The sequence below is a fragment of the Anabrus simplex genome, chromosome 4 (assembly GCF_040414725.1).
Source record: "Anabrus simplex isolate iqAnaSimp1 chromosome 4, ASM4041472v1, whole genome shotgun sequence".
In the NCBI taxonomy this organism is placed as follows: domain Eukaryota; kingdom Metazoa; phylum Arthropoda; class Insecta; order Orthoptera; family Tettigoniidae; genus Anabrus; species Anabrus simplex.
This window is the reverse complement of record NC_090268.1, coordinates 110585577-110604891: the sequence shown is the minus strand read 5'-3', so window position 1 is coordinate 110604891 and position 19315 is coordinate 110585577. Positions and strand designations below refer to the sequence as shown.

At 40.3% G+C, this 19315-nt stretch overlaps 1 protein-coding gene across 2 annotated transcripts in view; it reads left to right on the top strand.

Annotated features, from left to right (window-relative positions):
- The window catches only part of LOC136872190 (membralin), a 470893-nt gene extending 462351 nt beyond the window's left edge, over positions 1-8542 (top strand). For both annotated transcript variants that reach the window (XM_067146026.2, XM_068227184.1), the window contains exon 16: positions 946-8542. In XM_067146026.2, the coding sequence (XP_067002127.2) occupies positions 946-1461 (516 nt within the window). In that variant the 3' untranslated portion in view covers positions 1462-8542. The remainder of the gene's footprint in view (positions 1-945) is intronic.
- The last annotated feature ends 10773 nt before the right edge of the window (positions 8543-19315 follow it).

Here is a 19315-nt window from a genome sequence, read left to right as displayed (position 1 = left end):
TGGATGTTGCATTCGTCTTAATACACTTCATTTCATTAGCCTATGTACTACACCACACTCCCAACAACCACGGAAACACGTAATATTGAATACAACCCTCCACGTAGGGTTGGCGTTCGAAAATGCATTCGAAAAATTAGGCCAAGTCCCCATCAAGTTTCGACCCCAGTAAATTGAGTAAATCGACAGGAATAATAATACAAATACGTATCTGCTACCGCCTGTTGCCATTTCTTAATGGATTCAGTATTTTTGTATCCGTCTCTTGGCCCAGGCCAGAGCAAAGTGTAGCTTCCACCGAAGTCCCAGTCTCATCAATGGCTGTGACAATATGGAAGCTGCTGGGGTATGAGTAGTGCTAAGTAATGACATTTGGAGCACAACCAGTGTCTTGAGTGTTACGAAAGGTGTTGCTCATACGATCAGTCGTGCTGCAGTAGCACCTTCTGGTCCAGTGAGGAAAGCAATGGCAAACTACCACACTCCTCATCTTGCATAGTGCGCCTCATTTGGGCTCTGCCATTGGTTTTTGCGGTTCCCCTATAACTGCATAGCCTTTGGCGGGTCTGTTTGAGGATCCGACCAGCGTCTGGGCTGATGACCTAACCGACAGACAGACGGACATATCTGCTCACTTCTTTCGTAACGGAGACCCATCCTCATCCACTTTGATTAGAAGTGCCTACACTGTAATTATGTGCTATCCTGTGTTTCGACTCGTGTTGTTGACATCTGTGAGCTTTTCGTTTTTACACGAATACGTATTTGAAACTTCTGATCTACGGAAGTACTCTTTCAAAACTATCCAGCAGTGTACTTCATATTCTAATATAGGCATTCATGATTTTAAATTTGTTCTTTCCTGTTTTATTGGGAATGGTATATTTTGTGTGTATAATTTATTCAATAATTTGATTTGATTGTTCTCTTTTTCTTACATTGCAGCACTCCATGCTGTACTTCTTCCATCACTATGAACTACCCGTGATCCTGCAACAGGCTCATTTGCAACACCTGCTTATGCGAAACCAGCAACAACATCAGCAGGCGCAAGCTGCTGCTGCTGCTCCGCCAGGAGTGGAGGTATTGAGGGTGCGGCAACCCGACGCTGCTGTGCCTGCGCAAGAAGAAGGTGTAGGTGGTAGGCTCCCACCAGTTGAAGATATTATTGCAGGCCTCGTAGGCGCTCCCGTAATTCCCCCCGCTCCCATCCCCGTTGTACCATCAGAAGTACCTGTTGTATCGGAAGGATCGGTTTCGAGTGAAGGAGTAGCTCTTCCGCCCGCTCTAGAACGGGAAGACACCGCGACAACTTCCACGGTTGGATCAGATGATCCACTATCTCCAGTTCCTCCTCCACCACCACCACCACCACCACCTCCCCCTACCCCTTCCGGCACTGCTACTACAAGTGCTGCTACTTCTGCTACTCAAGAAAGTGACCACAATGACGTCCAGTGATTTTTAACGGGGCCTTTATAAGCAGAAACGAAATCGAAGATTGATGTAAACATAGGTTGCCCACCGTTTAAAGATGCTCCTTGTTGAAAGGGCATTGGTGGTGCCATAATATATTCAGGAAAGCTAATCGTAAGTTTAACGGTGGGAGTGAGCCCCGTTTGTCAGGTTTCGGAGTTGTGATAGTGAACTTTCTTTTTCTTGAAAGTGGACTCGTTCTACAACATCGCTCCGAATTGCTGCAAGTTTACATTAGCATGTTGTTCCCCGGTAGTGATATAGAAAGAAGTGCACCACTTTGGGAAAGAAATGATGAAGGAGAACCGATCTATTCGTGAAACAGTGTGCATTCCATCCGAATATGTGCAAAAGGTGATGAGCAGTTCTGAGAATCCGCTTCTCTAATCACATCACCAAGGATAAAGGAAGAACTTCACTCGCAGTTGATATTAGGACGTAACGATTTCATGTCGGTCCATTCAAAATGAATGGGAGAAAATGTATTGCAAGAAATAATACTTTTGCACTTCATAATATTTTCTCCCACCTTACAAGTGCCCTTCCTATCATCGTCGAAGACCTCACTTATTCTTAAAATGCTACTTCGAAACGTGGCTTTCAATGGAAGCGCTTAATATCTTATTCCTCTATTTTAAATCCTTAGAGAAATCTGTTTTAAGTTGCGTCTATGAGGCAAAGCAACTTCATTTGATTGAAAGTTTATTTTGAATCATTTTCTTATTTGAGATTATGTAAATGAGAGAATTCATCTTATTTGTATGTACATAACTGAAAAAGCATATTTTCCGTCTTAGAATAACTTCTGTCGGAGTTGATATGGCAGTACTGTAGAAATATGTGCATTCTGAGAAAGTAGTTTCCACTTGCAGTAATCCATTATGCTAGTTCTGCATCTGTTATCAGTTTCATGGATTTCAGTCTATGAATGAGTATGGAAATATTTTTGAATATTGTTATGAATAGTTGATTTACGAGTGCATTCTCTTATGCTATGCTTCTGAAGAATACTATTTTTTAAATGTCATTGTTCTCTAGCTTTTGAAATACCTAACTAACTTGACAACCGTATTAGTTATCATAGACGAGGTAACTTACCTTAAACTAAACGTAAATAATATTAAAAGTTTAGAGGTTAATATTATAAATCCATCCAAAGCTATTATCGGTATCAAAAAATGTGTTTTGTCTCTTTATAGACTATTTTTTTAAACTTCAGAGGAGACCAATCATAACAGTCTCAGACGTTTGTTAAAATTACTTACTAGTTTGGTCCTTTATCGACCACCTGTAACATTTTATAGTCCAAGGAATTCAATTAAAAATCAAAATGTTTCTCTCCATACTCCTTTTAAATTGGAATATATTTTATAAATTTGTTTAAAAATGGGCTCAGAGGATAAGAAGGGAATTCCGTACACTTCTGAATTATTGAAATATGATTTCTGTGGGTTGCTATAAATTTCATGACCCTCCAACATTCAAATATTCATAACCAATTAAATCGTGAAAATGTTCGTAATCAATTAAATTCTACGAATTAAGTATTCAGTATGTATATCTTCAATAGTTACACCTTTATATATACTACATCTCATCCTGTAGGTAGCTGCACGAAAGTTATCTTTCATTTTTGAAACATGGTCATTGTTTATTGAGATTATACTTACTGTAGTGCGTCAAACGTACTTGCACATCCGCTAATCTCAGGCGTAGCTTTCTTCCCAATAACCTATGATGTTACAGCTTAAAGCATTTAATTGACTCTCAAAAGGCTGATTTTCGATCCGTGAAGGAAATGTTCTAAGTTACCATTCGGTCTCCTGAACGTATGTCCTTCAAATATTGTCCGTATTCCTTTTATAGCATACAAATATAAATTAAAGGATAAGCAGTCTTGTACATGTTCAAACAGATGCGGTTATTTGAATATAGTACTTTGTGTTTGAAATTGTGAATATTGTAAAACATTACTTCATATTACAAGTGGAAGGGATAAACTAAAGCCATAGACGACTTGAGACTTACTAGTCATTATTTCCGTCATCCTTCTCGTAAGCGTTTGTGGTTTTATATTGAAGGGTATGCAAAATAATGAAAATTGAGGATCGAAATATTTCATGCTCATGACAAGTTTTATCTGCTCAAATATGTCTTCTGATTCTAACTTGAGCGTCTCCTACCTGTCAGTCAAGCTTGAAAATGTTACTCAATTTGGTCTACATATTCCTAAGGGAAGATATTGAAATTGTACGTTACGAACTTTTGCAATTGTATTTTGAAGGTATGTTGATGAAGTCAGATTTTTAAATATTGCTATACGAAAATTTACTGGTGCCGTTAGTCGAATTAATCATGTGCCTGTGCCGTCCACATTAAACACATTGCGTGTTGTCATAAAAGTGTTTTAATTCTGTCTGATAGATCATAGACATATAACTAAAATGCCATATTTTTCAGAGAATTTTAAAAGTTAAGTAAGCCCAACCTTCAAGATGTTTTTTAAGTTTTACAGTTGGCAACAGTCTTTAGTCGTAATGCGGTTGGAAATACGCATGGAAAATGTATTTAAAAATTATTTATCCGGTATTAAGAAGGGTTTACGTCAATTCTTGACGGCATTGCTAACTAATATTCATATTTCCTTACTTCATTAATATTCCAGAATTTTTCTCTTAGGCGAAGAACTATGTTTGGGGCAGGTGATGTGCATTTACTATAAAGAAAACGTTAGCTGTAAGTTACGTAGTTGTTGCTAACGCAATATTTACTTTCTATGCGGAATTGAACTCGTGAGAGGTTTGTATTTCCGGTGACATTGCGTGTATAATGTTTTTACTTACGCACTATTTAATATGATACCTGTATTATCTTGGGGAAACATTCCCTGACAACATCTGCACGTGCTTGGACCATTCTTCTTCTAATCTGATCAGTTATTTAGCAGAAGTTATCCCCTAGGGTTTTAATTGGTTTTTGTGGTGCGAGATCGCAGCCCATCTTCTTTCTACGTACTAGTAAATAATCCTGTGTTGGGATATTTTTTGTATAAAGGAAAATGCCACGTTACTGTTTTATCGTATCACAACCGTTTTTATATTCGTAACTTATATTTCAATAACGTTTTACCGCAATACAGAAAGACATTGAGCGGTGATTTTCCATAAAGTATGAATCAGAATTTTGGCAGTTTTGATAACGAAGAATTATTTTCTTCATTTTCTTTGAAAATGCTTATTACGAATGTTGTATTCTCATCTATGTAAGAGTATAACTAAAGGAAGGAATTGAAGTATCCACTGAAATACAAGATCAGTATAACATTCAGTAGAAAAAGCTTAGCAAGTTAAACAAAAACTATACTATAGTAAAATAAGAATCTGAAGCATCTATTCTAGATATAGAACTACTGTAGTTACGATGTAGACAAATTAAGATATCTTATTTGAATTACCATATGTGACGTGATTATAGTGGGTTTGTTTAATACAATTTCTGACATGAAAAGACCTAAAAATTCTATTTAAAACTAAAAATGAAGGATGTTTACAGATGTCAGAAATATCTTTTTCCATTGATGAAACATTTTAGAGCTTCTGGAAAATTTCGGAGCACAGTTACCATATGCATATTTTCAAGTTTTTTCGTTTGGAATAGAAATATGACATTTATACTGAAGTTAATGTACGGTGTACACATTTGAGTAGTGAAAATGCCATTGATATCTTAGTTGTTCCATTTTTAACAATATGAAAGATGTTTAAGGACCCCTCATAAACTTGACATATAATATTCGACGTCCCTAGACCACATCTTCGTAATCCCTAAAATAACCGCCAAAAAGACTTCAACCGTTCACCAGTTTGGTAGGGATGTCCTTCCGCTCTCGTTTTTATAACGTGATCATTTTACAATAAACCTTTAGAATGTCAGAGTTAAAACGTATTCGTTGTCCAACATTAGTGAGGCGGAGAAAGGAACGAATTTAAATCGGGCCTCTCGGAATTGCCATTACCCGTACCAAGACCTGAAACCATCTGATTAAGTAACCAAGTGTGTGTGCATACTACTACTACTACTACTACTACTACTACTACTACTACTACTACTACTACTACTTTTTGTTTTCAGTGTAGCAATTGAGACCGTAAGAACTCAGATTTAAACATTCATGAAGTGGTAAATTCTACCAGATATATAAGATAAAACCTGTAACGTAAAGCGAATATTATCAAAATTTGACCGAAATCATTTGGTAGCTATTCCGTACCTGTTCATTAAAATTCCATGAGGGTTGATAATGCTGACAGGGTAATGCACGGAAAGGGAGGGTTAGTACTCATAATGAATACACTTGGAGATTTTCGGTATAGTACTGAACTCATTTTCCTTATTCTTTACTTGTTTATGATAGTTTTAGTTATTATTTGAAACTTGAACTTTAAATGAACTGTATTTACAGAAATATTTAATCAGGTTTCACTTCTCGAAGTAATGGCGGGTGATGTCCACTTGAGAAACTATTTAAAAGTTTGAAATGTATCACTAACATTTCCAGATTTTGAAACGTTGATCATGGCCTTTTTATGGATGAATGCACAATCATGAATTTTAAATTAATATACCGAAAAGAGTAGCGTCTTGAAATTGAGATTTATTTATTTATTTATTTATTTATTTATTATTTTTTTCTCTGTTATGTATTCAAATCATGTTCGGAAGTATTTATACAAACATACGTGAAGTTTCTACTGAAGCATTATCTCTAGTTCTGTATCAGCTCAATTACTATTCTTGTCATAGCTAATGGTTTCCTGGAGGATGGGTTTCGACTTCCACAGAATTCCTTTATCTTGGAACGCTTTCTAGAATCACTTTTCCCTCCAAAACAACTATTAACTCGGCTAGGAGCTGATAACTTCTCTCCTTATACTATTATAATATAATGTGTTCATTTATTATATTGCAATACCTTGGACAAATTACTGTCGAAGTTTAATAGATGTAAGCTTCTCAAGTTATTTTCGCGACAATCCCAGTTCTTCAATAATTCAACCGAACTCTTCCTGAAACTTCAGTCGAGTCTATTCGTTTACATCTGATGTCGTTTCCTACCCTACCTTGGAAACTTTTCAACGTTTGCAGTATAAGGTGAATTATCAGATGAACTGCGTAATATGACAGGTACTATTGTGTTGACTATCCATCGGCACTAGAATTAACCTGCATTTTATGAATCAGCTGTTTTGTTATATAAAATATGAAATTATTAAACAGCACTGCAATATTACGACTCAAATTTTCTTTTCTTGCACCATATAGCCGTGGTCGCTGGCGTTCAGTGCGGTGAAGTAAACAAGTGAATGACGGTCGAAAGAGAATTGGTCGACGTAAAGGACTGTTAATTTATTTCATGCATTATATGTCTTGAATATATGTAAATCACAGTAATTGTATTTCAGAGGCACCCTTTGTGCCTTTGTTATATAATTCATACTTAATTTATTATTTCAAGGTGTTGATCATTATTTTATAGGGGTTAGAAGGTACAATTTTATTTGTCCCCTGATGAGGAAGTGAGTAACATAAATTTACATTAGGCTCAAAATGGACTGAAATATGTAAATATTTATGACGATGATGATGTACATTTTAACGCATTGATCTGCTTGACTCACAAGCAATCATCATGCCATTGAATGGGGCTAGGTCTATACATGGCCGTACAAGTAAGGAGTTGTGATGCTATTTTGAGAGACTTGCAAAAATGTGATATGATTGTGAAAATAATGTGCTGAATATGTGATACAAAATTACTTGGTATAATTACTTGAAGACACGTTCTTGTATCTGAATATCAGAATTTGTAATAATTATGTGCTAGTCGAGTGGTGTACATACAGTTTTCGAATGGTGTGTGTGTGTGTGTGTGTGTGTGTGTGTGTGTGTGTGTGTGTGTGTGTGTGTGTGTGTGTGTGTGTGTGTGTGTGAAATATATTTAAGAATTATATTTTTAAAATTAATTTAAAATGTTTCGTGGTATTGCAGAGGAAGCGCTTCCCAAAAGTGTCCAAGTTCATCAGTAGCATTTTAATTCTGACTAATATACTACATTTCATACACTATACTGTGGATTATTTTTCCCCCAGAAATCTCAACAACAGGAATAGTTTCGGAACAGTTAGTAGTACTCATTCTGTATTTCCTTAGTAGAATTATTTTCTTTGCCCTCTTTAAGTTCATGTCTCTAAATTCTTACTGAAATTTTGCTTCATGATTTATTCGTTCCATTATCACTGTAAGAAAAGTTATTTATTTTAATTGATTACGGTTGGCCAATCCGTAGTATTACTTTGGAAGTTCTGATTCATATATAATTATATATATTAATAACACCACTTCTCGTCATGGTGTTCCCACTATTCTGTTCTTGAAACTCTTGTATTGTTTCGAAATTCTACTTATGTGCCTTTAGAAGATGGATAGAAACACAGTTCGTAATTTAGGTTCGATTAAAGGAGGGAGAAAATGTTTTTCATTTTTTTATTTCAAGCTGCCTTGTGTTTTACATCACATATTGGCCTATTGCCTAGTTATGGGATCTCAAACCATTTCTTCCGCTCGGAAATAATCCTACCCTTTACAGATAAAGTTTCGGACAGTTTGCATTATTTAAAATAGAGCGCCATCACATGTTCCCCTTGATCACACAGATCCCTTTCCCGCTTCCTGCAAAACCTTCCTTTGTTTCAGTCCTAATTATTTCCTTTAATAGTTAAGGAAATGTTGTGAACAGATCTTGCATATTATGTTTTGTGATAATGAATGCCACAATGTAATGTCTTTTTAACGGAATTTCATGTTATTGTTTTATGATAATGTTAGGTAATCGAAAGAATGTATTTATATAAAGATACATGTAAATATTAAGTTGGAATACCATGTTGAATACTTTGCTTTATTAGGGAACATCGTGATAATTATGGTGGTGAATATATTGTAATGGTGTGAAGAATTGTAATGTAAAGCGCCAAATAAAATGAAATTAAAGTTTTTAATTAAAATATTTCTCCCTTTCGCTTGTGTTTATATTTGTGTTAACATGATAATCTATACTCTTATTATGAAGAGAGGAAGTTTGTGAGTTTGTTTGTATGTGAATGTTAATCTGGGAAACCTCTTATGCCTGCTTATCTGAAGAGCAGGCAGTTCTTAAACAATATAGCAAGTCGGAAAAATGTTGTGTCTGGGACCCATGAAAGTGAATATGCCTGAACCCTTAGTCCTATTAAAAATGAAGCTCACCAAGTATGAATTCAGATGTGTACAATTCATTCTAATTTTAGCAGTTTTCCAGGGACAGAAAAGGAGCATACATACAGGACTTGGAATTAAATTTCCTTTAAAAATATGCATATTCTTCGTCACTCTAGACGTTTGCCAGCATGTTGCCCGTGGCGTTCGCACGTCGATTGGTTGCAGCAGGTTAGATAACGGTGAAAATGGTTTTTTACACATTACCGGTGCAAGTGTAACAATCATACTTTTCACTGAGAGAGAAAATGAATGTTCGAAGCAAAATATGAGGGTGATGGTGGGAAGCACTAAAAGAGAAGTAAGATGGACGAAGTCTAAGAAAATGTACAACTGGGACCCTTGATCTGTTTAGAAGTACAGGTTTAAGAACAACACTTTTCAGGGGTTAGTTATTATTGGACTTTTCACTATCGTTACCGACTCTGTCCAAATCTAATTAGTTTGACATAAATGCGGGAACTGCTAGTATTTTATATTCACAGGAAGTAGGTGATTTCAAAGTGAATACGAGGAAGCGTGGACTATAAACTTCTTAGATTTATTGAATAGATTCTGTATTCAGGTTTTGTATTAAGACTCTTACAAATGCGCGTAATTGTATTCGTAGTACAATTTCACGACAATTCTTTCCAACTACGAGCATATGATAAATGGGTTTGTAATATATCCCTTGTCATTATTTCCCCAGTTGTCGACAACTTAGAGGAACGGCCATGTGTCTGATTGGCTGTTATTGTGACGGTCTGGGTTTTATTTAGATAATAATTTTATCGAATTTGTCCACTGTGAAATTGCAGACCCCAGTTGCTGTAACATCATCAGTAAACATCATGCAATCTAGGTGAAATGGTTGAAAATGCGGTGGAAGTAATTACAGTAATGTGCTTAGGGCCAAGTGGAGGATTTAGTGGATGGTACAAAGGAAAAAAAGGGGGGAGTATTTGAATGACAAAGTTGAAAACTTACAATAATCATTTCATTGTTTTATGGTTCCAGACCGTAAAATTTAGTAACACAGAGTATCAGTTGTTTTTGTTTTTGCCAATAGTACATCATATGCTCTCATGTAAATGAATTTAATGACCCGACAGGATTGACATTTAAGAAAAATTTTTCTTCGACCCATTCACAATAAAATAGCATAATGTGAGGAACATGGAAGACTAAGTAAAGGCTTGAACGTAACCAACATTTAATGAATAATGATAAAATCATTTGCTATATACCACTTGATAAGGCTAAGAAGTCAATGTGCAAATAATTAGAGTGAAAAGATGGGGAAAGAACATGTAATGGGGCGCGTAAAGCCCCGACAATAACATAATGTAAACTATCAGAAAATAGAAGGGGAATATTCTTTTATGCCCACAGTCCTTTCAGGGACTGCATGGAAGAAGATTAATTTGCTCAAAGAAAGTGCGACGGACAATAAAATATGGAAATCAGCACATAATTACACGAAACAGGGCAATTTATTAAATAGGAAGTACAATGAAGTGGCCAATTATAAAAAATACTGAACTTCCAATGATAGGAAAATTAGCCCGGATATACTGAGAGATAATGGCCTAATCAAATTAAAAACCTTAGATAACAATTCAGTTAAGTTTCTAAGACACTCAAGCGCCTACCAAGCTAGTAAGAGAAGGATGGTTTAAAAAATGTTGGAAATAAGCAGGCTGGAAAAATCCCAACCAAGGGCAATGTTAAAAAATATCTAAGCAAGTCCAGCTTGCACCATTAGATATAGAATTGCGGGAAACATAACACAGAAGTAAGAGGCAAGTTAAAACAAAAACTATTGAAGTTGAATTACCTCATTCTTTCCCCTGCCTTGGCATGATGACCAGAAGTTAAAGCATAGGTGGCGTAGAAAGACTAAGCAAAGAGAACTTCAGCCCCACGCGAGAAGAACTTCGCTCGTAGCCAAGCCGATGTCACGCCCAAACTGCCTTTACAATTTTTTTTGGGGGGGGGGGGGGTAGCGAAGCCCGCCGCTCCCCGCGCGTGGCAATCGACACTAATCTAAATTGCCTCCGACATGCTATTAATTCTAAGGAGAAAGAGATAGCAGGAAGGAGTGGGAAATAATACTGCAGGAGTATCGGTCTGTTTGCACGTCAGACGCGTTACCAGGCAGTTTTGTGTTGGTAAGGTGGTGTTGAGGCGTAGTATTAAGTGTTACGGTAAAACCACAGGCGGAAAAAAGAGCCTACATGTAAAACCTGACAAACTTTGATAGCGCATGCAATGGTGTGGTTCTGGAAAGGCCCGGGCGAAAGTGTTAGTTTAGAATAGGTATCATGCACAAGTCCTAAGCTATATTCTCGCCTGTCCAGTTATTCAGGGGATCAGTCCTTCTGTGCACTTCCGTGAATAGCGCAGGCCTTGCCGGTTGCGGAGCCATGCGCCAATAGACACCAGGGCCTGTCGCACCGCTCTGTCCCCCTGGGGTCCCGCATTCCAGTCTCCGATCTCGGAGAATGAGGCCAATCCCGCCGAAGTGGGGGCCTCTTGGATGAGGGTGGGACATGACGCCGGGCTTCCTTTTCTTGCCCGCGCCATGGCCCGGTTAAACAGAGCACTACGATGAGAGGCCGGGTGTTCTCCCGCACAGTTGGCGCACACCAGGCGCCTCCTTAAGTGCTGCGCAGGCTATGTAGTGATTATCACCCCCACAACGGTTGCACCTCACTAGGAACCCACACCTGTCCTATCGGTGGCCCCACCTCAAGCAGTGGAAAACTGCAAGAGCTGCTGAGGAGGACGTTTCAATCTTGCCTGACTGCCACTACCCGCTGAGGTCCTCTCCTGATTGGCTCCTCGGTCGACTGCTGTCCTGGGAGCAGTTCTGGGTTGTGACAGAGTGGCCCGCTCCTGGTGGGCCGGAGTCGTCTTCCTGCTGGTCTGGGGGCGGCGTCTGCTTCCTGGCGATGGCGGACTCTTCTCGGCTGGGGAGAGGTCTCATTCTGGTGGCCCCCGTCCCGGCCTTGTGACCGTGGGGCAATGCGTGGCGTGGGTCGCTGCTGTGCCGTCTTCTCCCTTATCCTGGCTGGTGGCGACGTCGATCGTTGCAGACACCTGATTGCGTTTCCTGTTTTGTGAGGCGCACATCGATGTATGCACCTTGACAGATCCGCTGGCAGGCCGGGGCTGGGTAGCAACCTCCGAACGCCGGGAGGCGTCGTCCTCCACTGCTGTACTGCCGTCCGCCGTCTGGGGCGCTTTCCTGCATTGCGTCGTGATAGGCCTTGATGTGCGTCCACCTCGCAGTAGAGGGCCTCGGGACCGCAGTCTGCGTTCACTTGGCAGAGCCTGGGTCGCGCAGTCGCGGCGCCAGAGGTCGGCATGCTCCACCGCTGTGGTGGGGTCGCTGGTCTCCGACATGGCCGCGAGGACTAAGTCGGTATTAACCGCCGTATTCCTCAGCCATCTGTCCCTCTTGGTCGTCTGGGTGGCAGCTGCTTTGGTCTACATCTTCAGGGCGTCGGCGTTCACCCCTGTTACGCCGTCCCTTCCTGGTAGTCGGACGACCTCGAACCGGACGGGGAGCTCCTTCGCCATCCTTTCCAGCCGCTCCGCGCTGTGGTGCCTAACAATCAGGCCCCCGGGAGAAAGCTCTCGATGTAGCCCTCTACTCGAGTTACGCATCATATACAAGAGTATGTCCCTTTCTATGAATGCGTCGTACCCCTTCCTTTAGTACACGAGGAGAGCCTGGTTTTCCGGGGTCGCACTGTTCTCCTGGAACTGTTAGCCATTAGTGGGGTCACACCCCTCCCTGTAGGCCTCCCACTCCGTCTCGTACGCTGTCGACATTCTGGTTCTGAAATAAATCTCTTGAAAGAGAATATGAGCACTGAGAAGTGCTTCAGACTATGCCCATACTGTGAACTGAAAAGTACACACTGTAGACAAAGCTCCTTCGGAAATATACTAAAAAGTACAGTTGCCTGGCTAGTAATTCGAAAGTACAACAGCCTGGCGAGGAGAGTGACTCAGCGGGAAGCACGTACGTCCTTCCGCTCTGACTGCCGAACTCGCCCTCTGTCTTTACAATCCAACTAGCCCCGTATTCATACAAGCCAAGGCAGGGCATAGAGAAGACAAGAATGTTCGAGAACTACAGTAAGTGGAGTAAGTTGAGTCAGACATATGACGAAATGACGTCATAGTTCCGGCATCAGCAGGCAGGCCGTGGGTAGTTGATTGTCAGCGATGAGTAGAGTAGATAGCGAAGGAAACAGACGTAGAACAGGAAAAGTCGAGTGTATGTTTGTGAGCTCCCGTAGAATGTTTCTGGAACAACAGAGTGGAGTTGACGATTTCAAAAGTAGACGAAATGGTGCAGTCGGCGGCACAAGGTAAGCAGGTTATGTTACAGTATGTATATATCTGTTTCGTTGGTAAGTGGTATAAGTAGAGGAAACCTGTACAAACTTCTTCAATAATCATTGTCCTTCTATCGGTAGAAATACAATTATAAAATCTGATCTATTTACATCCTATTTTCTACACGCTGTAATTCTCCATACGAGTTGGGACCAGTGCTTTCAAAAAGAGTGTAAATGTAGATATCGTATCAATATTAGACGTTAACACAAAAGCAGTAGTTTTCACGTATATTTTGTAGTTTTCTTTTTTTTAATACAAAATGATTGATGTTTTCTATCATGCATAGCATCCGATCTGCAGTAGATTACCAGCTTTTGACTCGAGGAGGAGGAGGCTAAGGCTGAGGAGGAGGATTTGCACTTGAATTTACATATCAACTTGCACCTCAATTTTCACATCAGCCTTGCAGTTCATTTTTCAACTCTACTTGCACCTTAATTTGAATCTCAACGCCCTTGCTCATTAGCCGCTGCTTATCTTAACAGAATTAACTAAAGCATACAAGCATTAACCTTGAGTTAGTCCTATAAAAGTATGCATAGGATAACTAAGTCTATGAAATTTAGTCGATATTCTTCCTCTCAGCTAACTGGCTGGATAGCTGTCATAGAATGGCTAAGAAATTTAACATTTAACTAAGCATCTATTGTACCTGAAGCAGCGTAAACCATAAACTATTTTGACAAAGGGTTGGCTATTAAACGGACTCCGGTATCAAGCTTGAGACGTCGACTCCACGTTAAGTTCTCTGCTTTATCTTAACGCTCTATGCCTAAGCTAAGCATAACTTAACTGCATAGCAATGTTAAAGTCTAACACGTAGCAAAGCACCGAAGTGAAAGTCTTATTGATTGGAATAGAAGATTGTAAACTTGCACCTTGCTGTAGTTGATGAAGAAAACATCGATCTCACCACAACAGTGACTTTCTTGCAAAGCATAGTATATTTTCAACACTTAAATTTGTAAAACAATAATTAGAAGGCATCGCGAGTATGATAGACCTTCACAGTAAGAAGTATGACGTTAACATTACATAAATTTGTGAATACATTTTAAAAACGTTCTAATTATTTCTAGTCCTACGCCTTGTTTGGCGCAAGTAGCAGTGTTTAGTTACATTGTACATAAAATTCGAATCCTGTTCAATCTTTCTGTACCTCTGCCCCAGCGCCCGCCTCAGCTTTGTCTTTATCCGCCTCAACTTAAGCCTCCTCCTTAGCCTTAGCCTATGTCGCCTCCTCCGCAGCTTTGTTATTCTGAACATGATCTTTGATCTGCCTGAGTAAAGTTTTGTGTGTTAACACTGCCCCTCCTAAAGTAGTTGATCCTCTAAAAAGACAGGCTCCTTAAAAATAGATGATCCTCAGCATGTAATCCTCGAGTCAGAAGCAGGTCATTCTCGGGGTGAAAGCAAGTAATTCTCAGTATATCCAGGCATTTGTAAAACAGTAACTAGAAAGCATCACAGGCATGCTAAAACTTCGCTGTATGATGTATGGCCTTAACGATTGTAGTAATTAAACAAATATTTCATTAAATTTTAAAAACCGTTCTACTTTTTTTCCTAGTCATCACTAAGACACTTCTAGTCCTACGCTTTTTTCACTTCCTTGACTCGAGTAGCAGTGTTCATTCGAACGTTGCACGAGGTAGTCTAGAGAGCTAGCGAACATGTTCACGTAATCTCTTAATCTGCTTCGCCAACTTGGATTAAAGGTTTCAGTGTAATTTCCACATAAAGTAGCTTAGCAGATTCTACTCTGCTACTCTAACTATGCTATTTTAGCATTTAGTATTTTTATGTGTCTAAACAAGAGCTTGTCGTAGTCTGAGCTAAGATCGAACCTGGGGTTATTACCTCAAAAAAAGTGCACCTGGTAAATTAAGCCGGTACACATGCGAGCTGGAAGAACAACCGGTTAGCTTTTAAACGCTAAGGTTACCCACATAGCGTGAGGTTAAGGTAACACTAGCTCAGCTCTAAGGTTACCCAGACGTGTACTGTTTTTATCAGCGTGAGGTTAATCCAACACTCTAGAGCTCAGCTCTAAAATTACCCAAATTTATACCCGTTAGCTCAGCGTAAAGTTAACCCTACACTCTACCTCAGGTTTTAAAGTTACCCACACTTTTGTAGAGAAACGTAACCTGGTGTAAGGAAGAGTAGCTAGTCAGGTTAAACCCCACTCTTAGCTAGGGTTAGGCCCCCCTACTCATAGCTGTAGTGCAGCGGTGCCCAAAAGCTGCACAGTTCAGTGTGTACAATCACCGCACACTGACTTCGCACGCGTGATGAGCTTGGTAGGCGTGTGCGCTCTCGGGGAGAGAGACGTAATGTGGGTGGTGGGGAGCACTGACCGTAGAGTTGGCCAGGTGTATTGTATGAGTTTGACGGCTAGGGAAGTTAGCATATACGGTTCAGAACGGCAGTTTGTTTTAAGTGTTGTTGCAAACGCATTGCATTATGGAAAGTACGTGAAAAAAAGAGAAGAGGCGAAAATTTGCAATCCTTTCAAACGGACTGGGGAATTGCAGTTCTTTTTCACGTTCGACGGGAACAATTCTAAATGCTTATTTTGCCAGCGGCCTATAGGCGGAAAAGGAGTCGAGGGTAAGTTGATTTATATCACCGGTTAGAAGATAATTGTTGATAAGTTTTAAGCTAAAAATCGATTTTCTAGAACAATCGGTTTGAGAGTTATTATTTTTTTAAGTTCAGGATTCTTTTCACTCCCTACCTAATTTTCATTCTAAATGTCATTTAAAGTATCCTCCAATACGTTTTATACGTTATATCCAAAACTTTGGATATAAACAGCCGGGGGAGAGTTGATCACTAGCACCAGATAGAGGATAAATGTTTATGAATTTTAAGCTAAAAATGAATTTTCTAGGACCATTGATTTAGGAGTTACTTAATTTTTCATTTGAGGGTTGTTTTCATCCCCACCGATTTTTTTTTAAACTCTAAACTTCATTTTTACTTCAGAACTTTAAAACTGTGTAGAGAAGGGCAACATGGTGTAAGGTCTTTTCTCTTTGCATATAGTTGACGGTCGGAATGAAAGACGAACCTTAATGCCACGTCACGAATCCCAATATTTGGTGCCGAAACACGTACAAAACGTACTGACATACCCTTGTATGCATATAGTGTTCGGACTTTCCGTTGCCTTCTACACTACGCAAGGAAACATGACATCACAAACTCGATCATACCAAGAAAACTCCACGCCACGTTAGCTCACACCACGTCACGCTATCAACGCTAAAACGCTGCAAGAGCTCGTATCTCATACCTATTCACTACAGATATCAGATTTAATTCAAGATATTCCGGTACATAGTATAGCAGTCACGCATAACTATTAGCGTGATATATTCCCCAGCTTTGGAACTACGCGTAAGCTATATATCTCGTCACATGCGCACCTGAGAGACGAGACTTGAACTACACGAACACAAGGACTCCGCTACTACACTCATGTTCATAAAAAAAAATAGAACACCTTGAAAGACTAGAGGTAGGAAGTTGATATTCACAAGACATGTTCATTAATATGTTCTGCAGAAACGATTAACATTTCAGTCGCCTAGGTTCAGCATGTGTCCTGTTGCCTAGTAGGCACTGGGTCCTCCATGGGCACTGATAACTTGGTCCATGCGTAATGGCATCGACGCTTATAAAGCGCGAATTGCGTCCTGGGGTCCATGCTGCATTCACCTGGTTCCACAGTTCACCTTTGGTGGTTGGCATTGGGTCACAACGCCGCACCCGTCGTTTCACCATATCCCATACATTTTCGGTCGGTGACAAGTCCTGTGATCGGGTGGGCCAGGGCAACAGTCTGACATCCTTTGACAACAAGAAGGCACGTGTTCGTGGAGCAACATGTGGTCGCGCATTGTCCTGCTGAAATATTGCGTCTGAGGTGTCGTTCAGAAAGTGTATGGCTACGGGTCGCAGGATGTCATTCACGTAGGTCAAAATGGTCATAGTGCCCTGGATACGCACAACTGTGATTTGTAGTTGTACCCAATAGCACCCCATACCATAAGGCCTTAAGTTGGCGCTGTATGTCTTGTGCGGATGCAGTCATTGTGATTTCTCTCCCCCTGTCTGCGGCGAACCAAAATGTGGCCATCATTTTCAAACAAACAGAACCTGGATTTGTCCGAAAACACTATCTGCTGCCATTTCTGTACACAGTGACGTCGTTCCAAACACCATTGCAGTCTAGCATGTTTATGCACATTAGTCAAAGGTAGGCGGAAAAGTGGATGCCACGCCGGTAACCCAGACTTTACGGCGACGGACTGTCACTCCTGATAGTGTACGATATGTTACACTGTTCCACTGTTGCGCCAGAGCCAAAGAGGGTGCTGATCTGTCCTGCAATGCCATTCGGATGAGCTGTCGATCTTCTCGGGGGGGTGGTCTGGGTGGTACGACCAGACCCATCTCGTCGTGTTCTACGGCCTTCTGTGAACCATTCTGTACACACCCGTTGCACTGCCGACACACTTCGTCCCACACGAGCAGCAATTTCCCGAATGGATGCATCATGTTCTCTCATGCCAATAAAGCACCCTCTTTCAAACTCACTCCTTTGACGGTATGGTTGTCGCATATGTCTGCGAGGCATCCTGCTCGTCTGCTCAAGTCACACTGATCCATTACCTTCGGTTTATAGTGACAACGAGAGCCACTGGCGCATTTTACCAGTTCGAGGTCGTGCACCGAGATATCGATGTGTACCTTGAACCTGAGGGCCAACATGGTTCAAATGCTAATCATTTCTTCAGAACATACTAATGCACGTATTCTGTGAATATGACTTTCCTATCTCTAGTCTTTCAAGGAGTTCTGGGTTTTATGAACATGAGTGTATTAACGGAGTTTGGACTTTAAGATAAAGTTACACGCTCACGCGTCTGACATATTTAGCACTCTTTCATATCCGCTAATACACCCTGAAGGCTACTGCAAGTACGTATTCACGCCGAAACAGGGCCGGTAAAGTACCTGTCAATCAAAAATTATTAACGGTACCATATCCTTCAAGATGACAGACAATTCTTCAAATACACTAGCACACTTGAAAGGGAAGCGAAAGCGGAAAGAAAAGCTGTGAAAAATTTTAGTACAGCAATAAATAGCGCAACTTACTATGAACTCTCGGAATACGAATATAATCGCATTAGACTCCAAGTTGCTCTAGATCGACTCACCGCCATCGATGACGTCATTCAGGAATTTTTAATAGACGCTGAATACGAGATCAATATCGGGAAATATGAAGAATACATGAACATCGCAAAGAGAGCAATTCTAAAAGCATCACAGGCCATCGGAAAGGAGAAATCTACGCTTGTCGCCAGATCGATGTCATCTGTCACCGGCATGAACATACAGTACAACCAACACACCGCATAGCTAACATGCCACCATATCTAGTACGTACACACTAAAACTCCCTGCAGTGAAATCAGAAAAAGTCGCAGGTGACATTGAGAATTGGGCACGCTTTTGGAAACTATTCAAGTTGTCTATGGGTAACAATCAATCTCTCGCTAACTTCGATAAGCACGTCTTCCTTCGTGGATATCTAGAAGGAGAGCTGAAGAACTTGGTTGATGGAATACCACTGACGGCTGATGTGTATGAAGAAACAAAACGGATATTAAATTCTCGCTACAGAAACATTGGCCGCATCATTCAAGCCTAGGTGGATTATCTCGAATCCTTGCAACCAATTCCAGGTGAAACTCGTGCTCTAAATACCATCTATATAGAATGCAGTCGACATCTACAAGCCTTACGAGCGTTAGGGGGATGGCATAGATCACCACGGACGTATGTTTGACCCGAGATTTCTACGAGCGTACCGTGGGGATTTTGTCGGCCGTTGGATCATTTATTCCACAAGAGAGGATACTTACGAAGTCATATGACTAAGCTGATGGGAGTTCCTAAACAATGAGGTAGAGGGTGCTATGATCACACACAAAATCAAGGGAGATTTCGGATGACCAGATTACTTCATCGCCACGGCCGTGAAGCTTAACGAATGCAAAATAATACCTACAATGAAAAACGGATCGCATCAATATTCGTGGGAAAG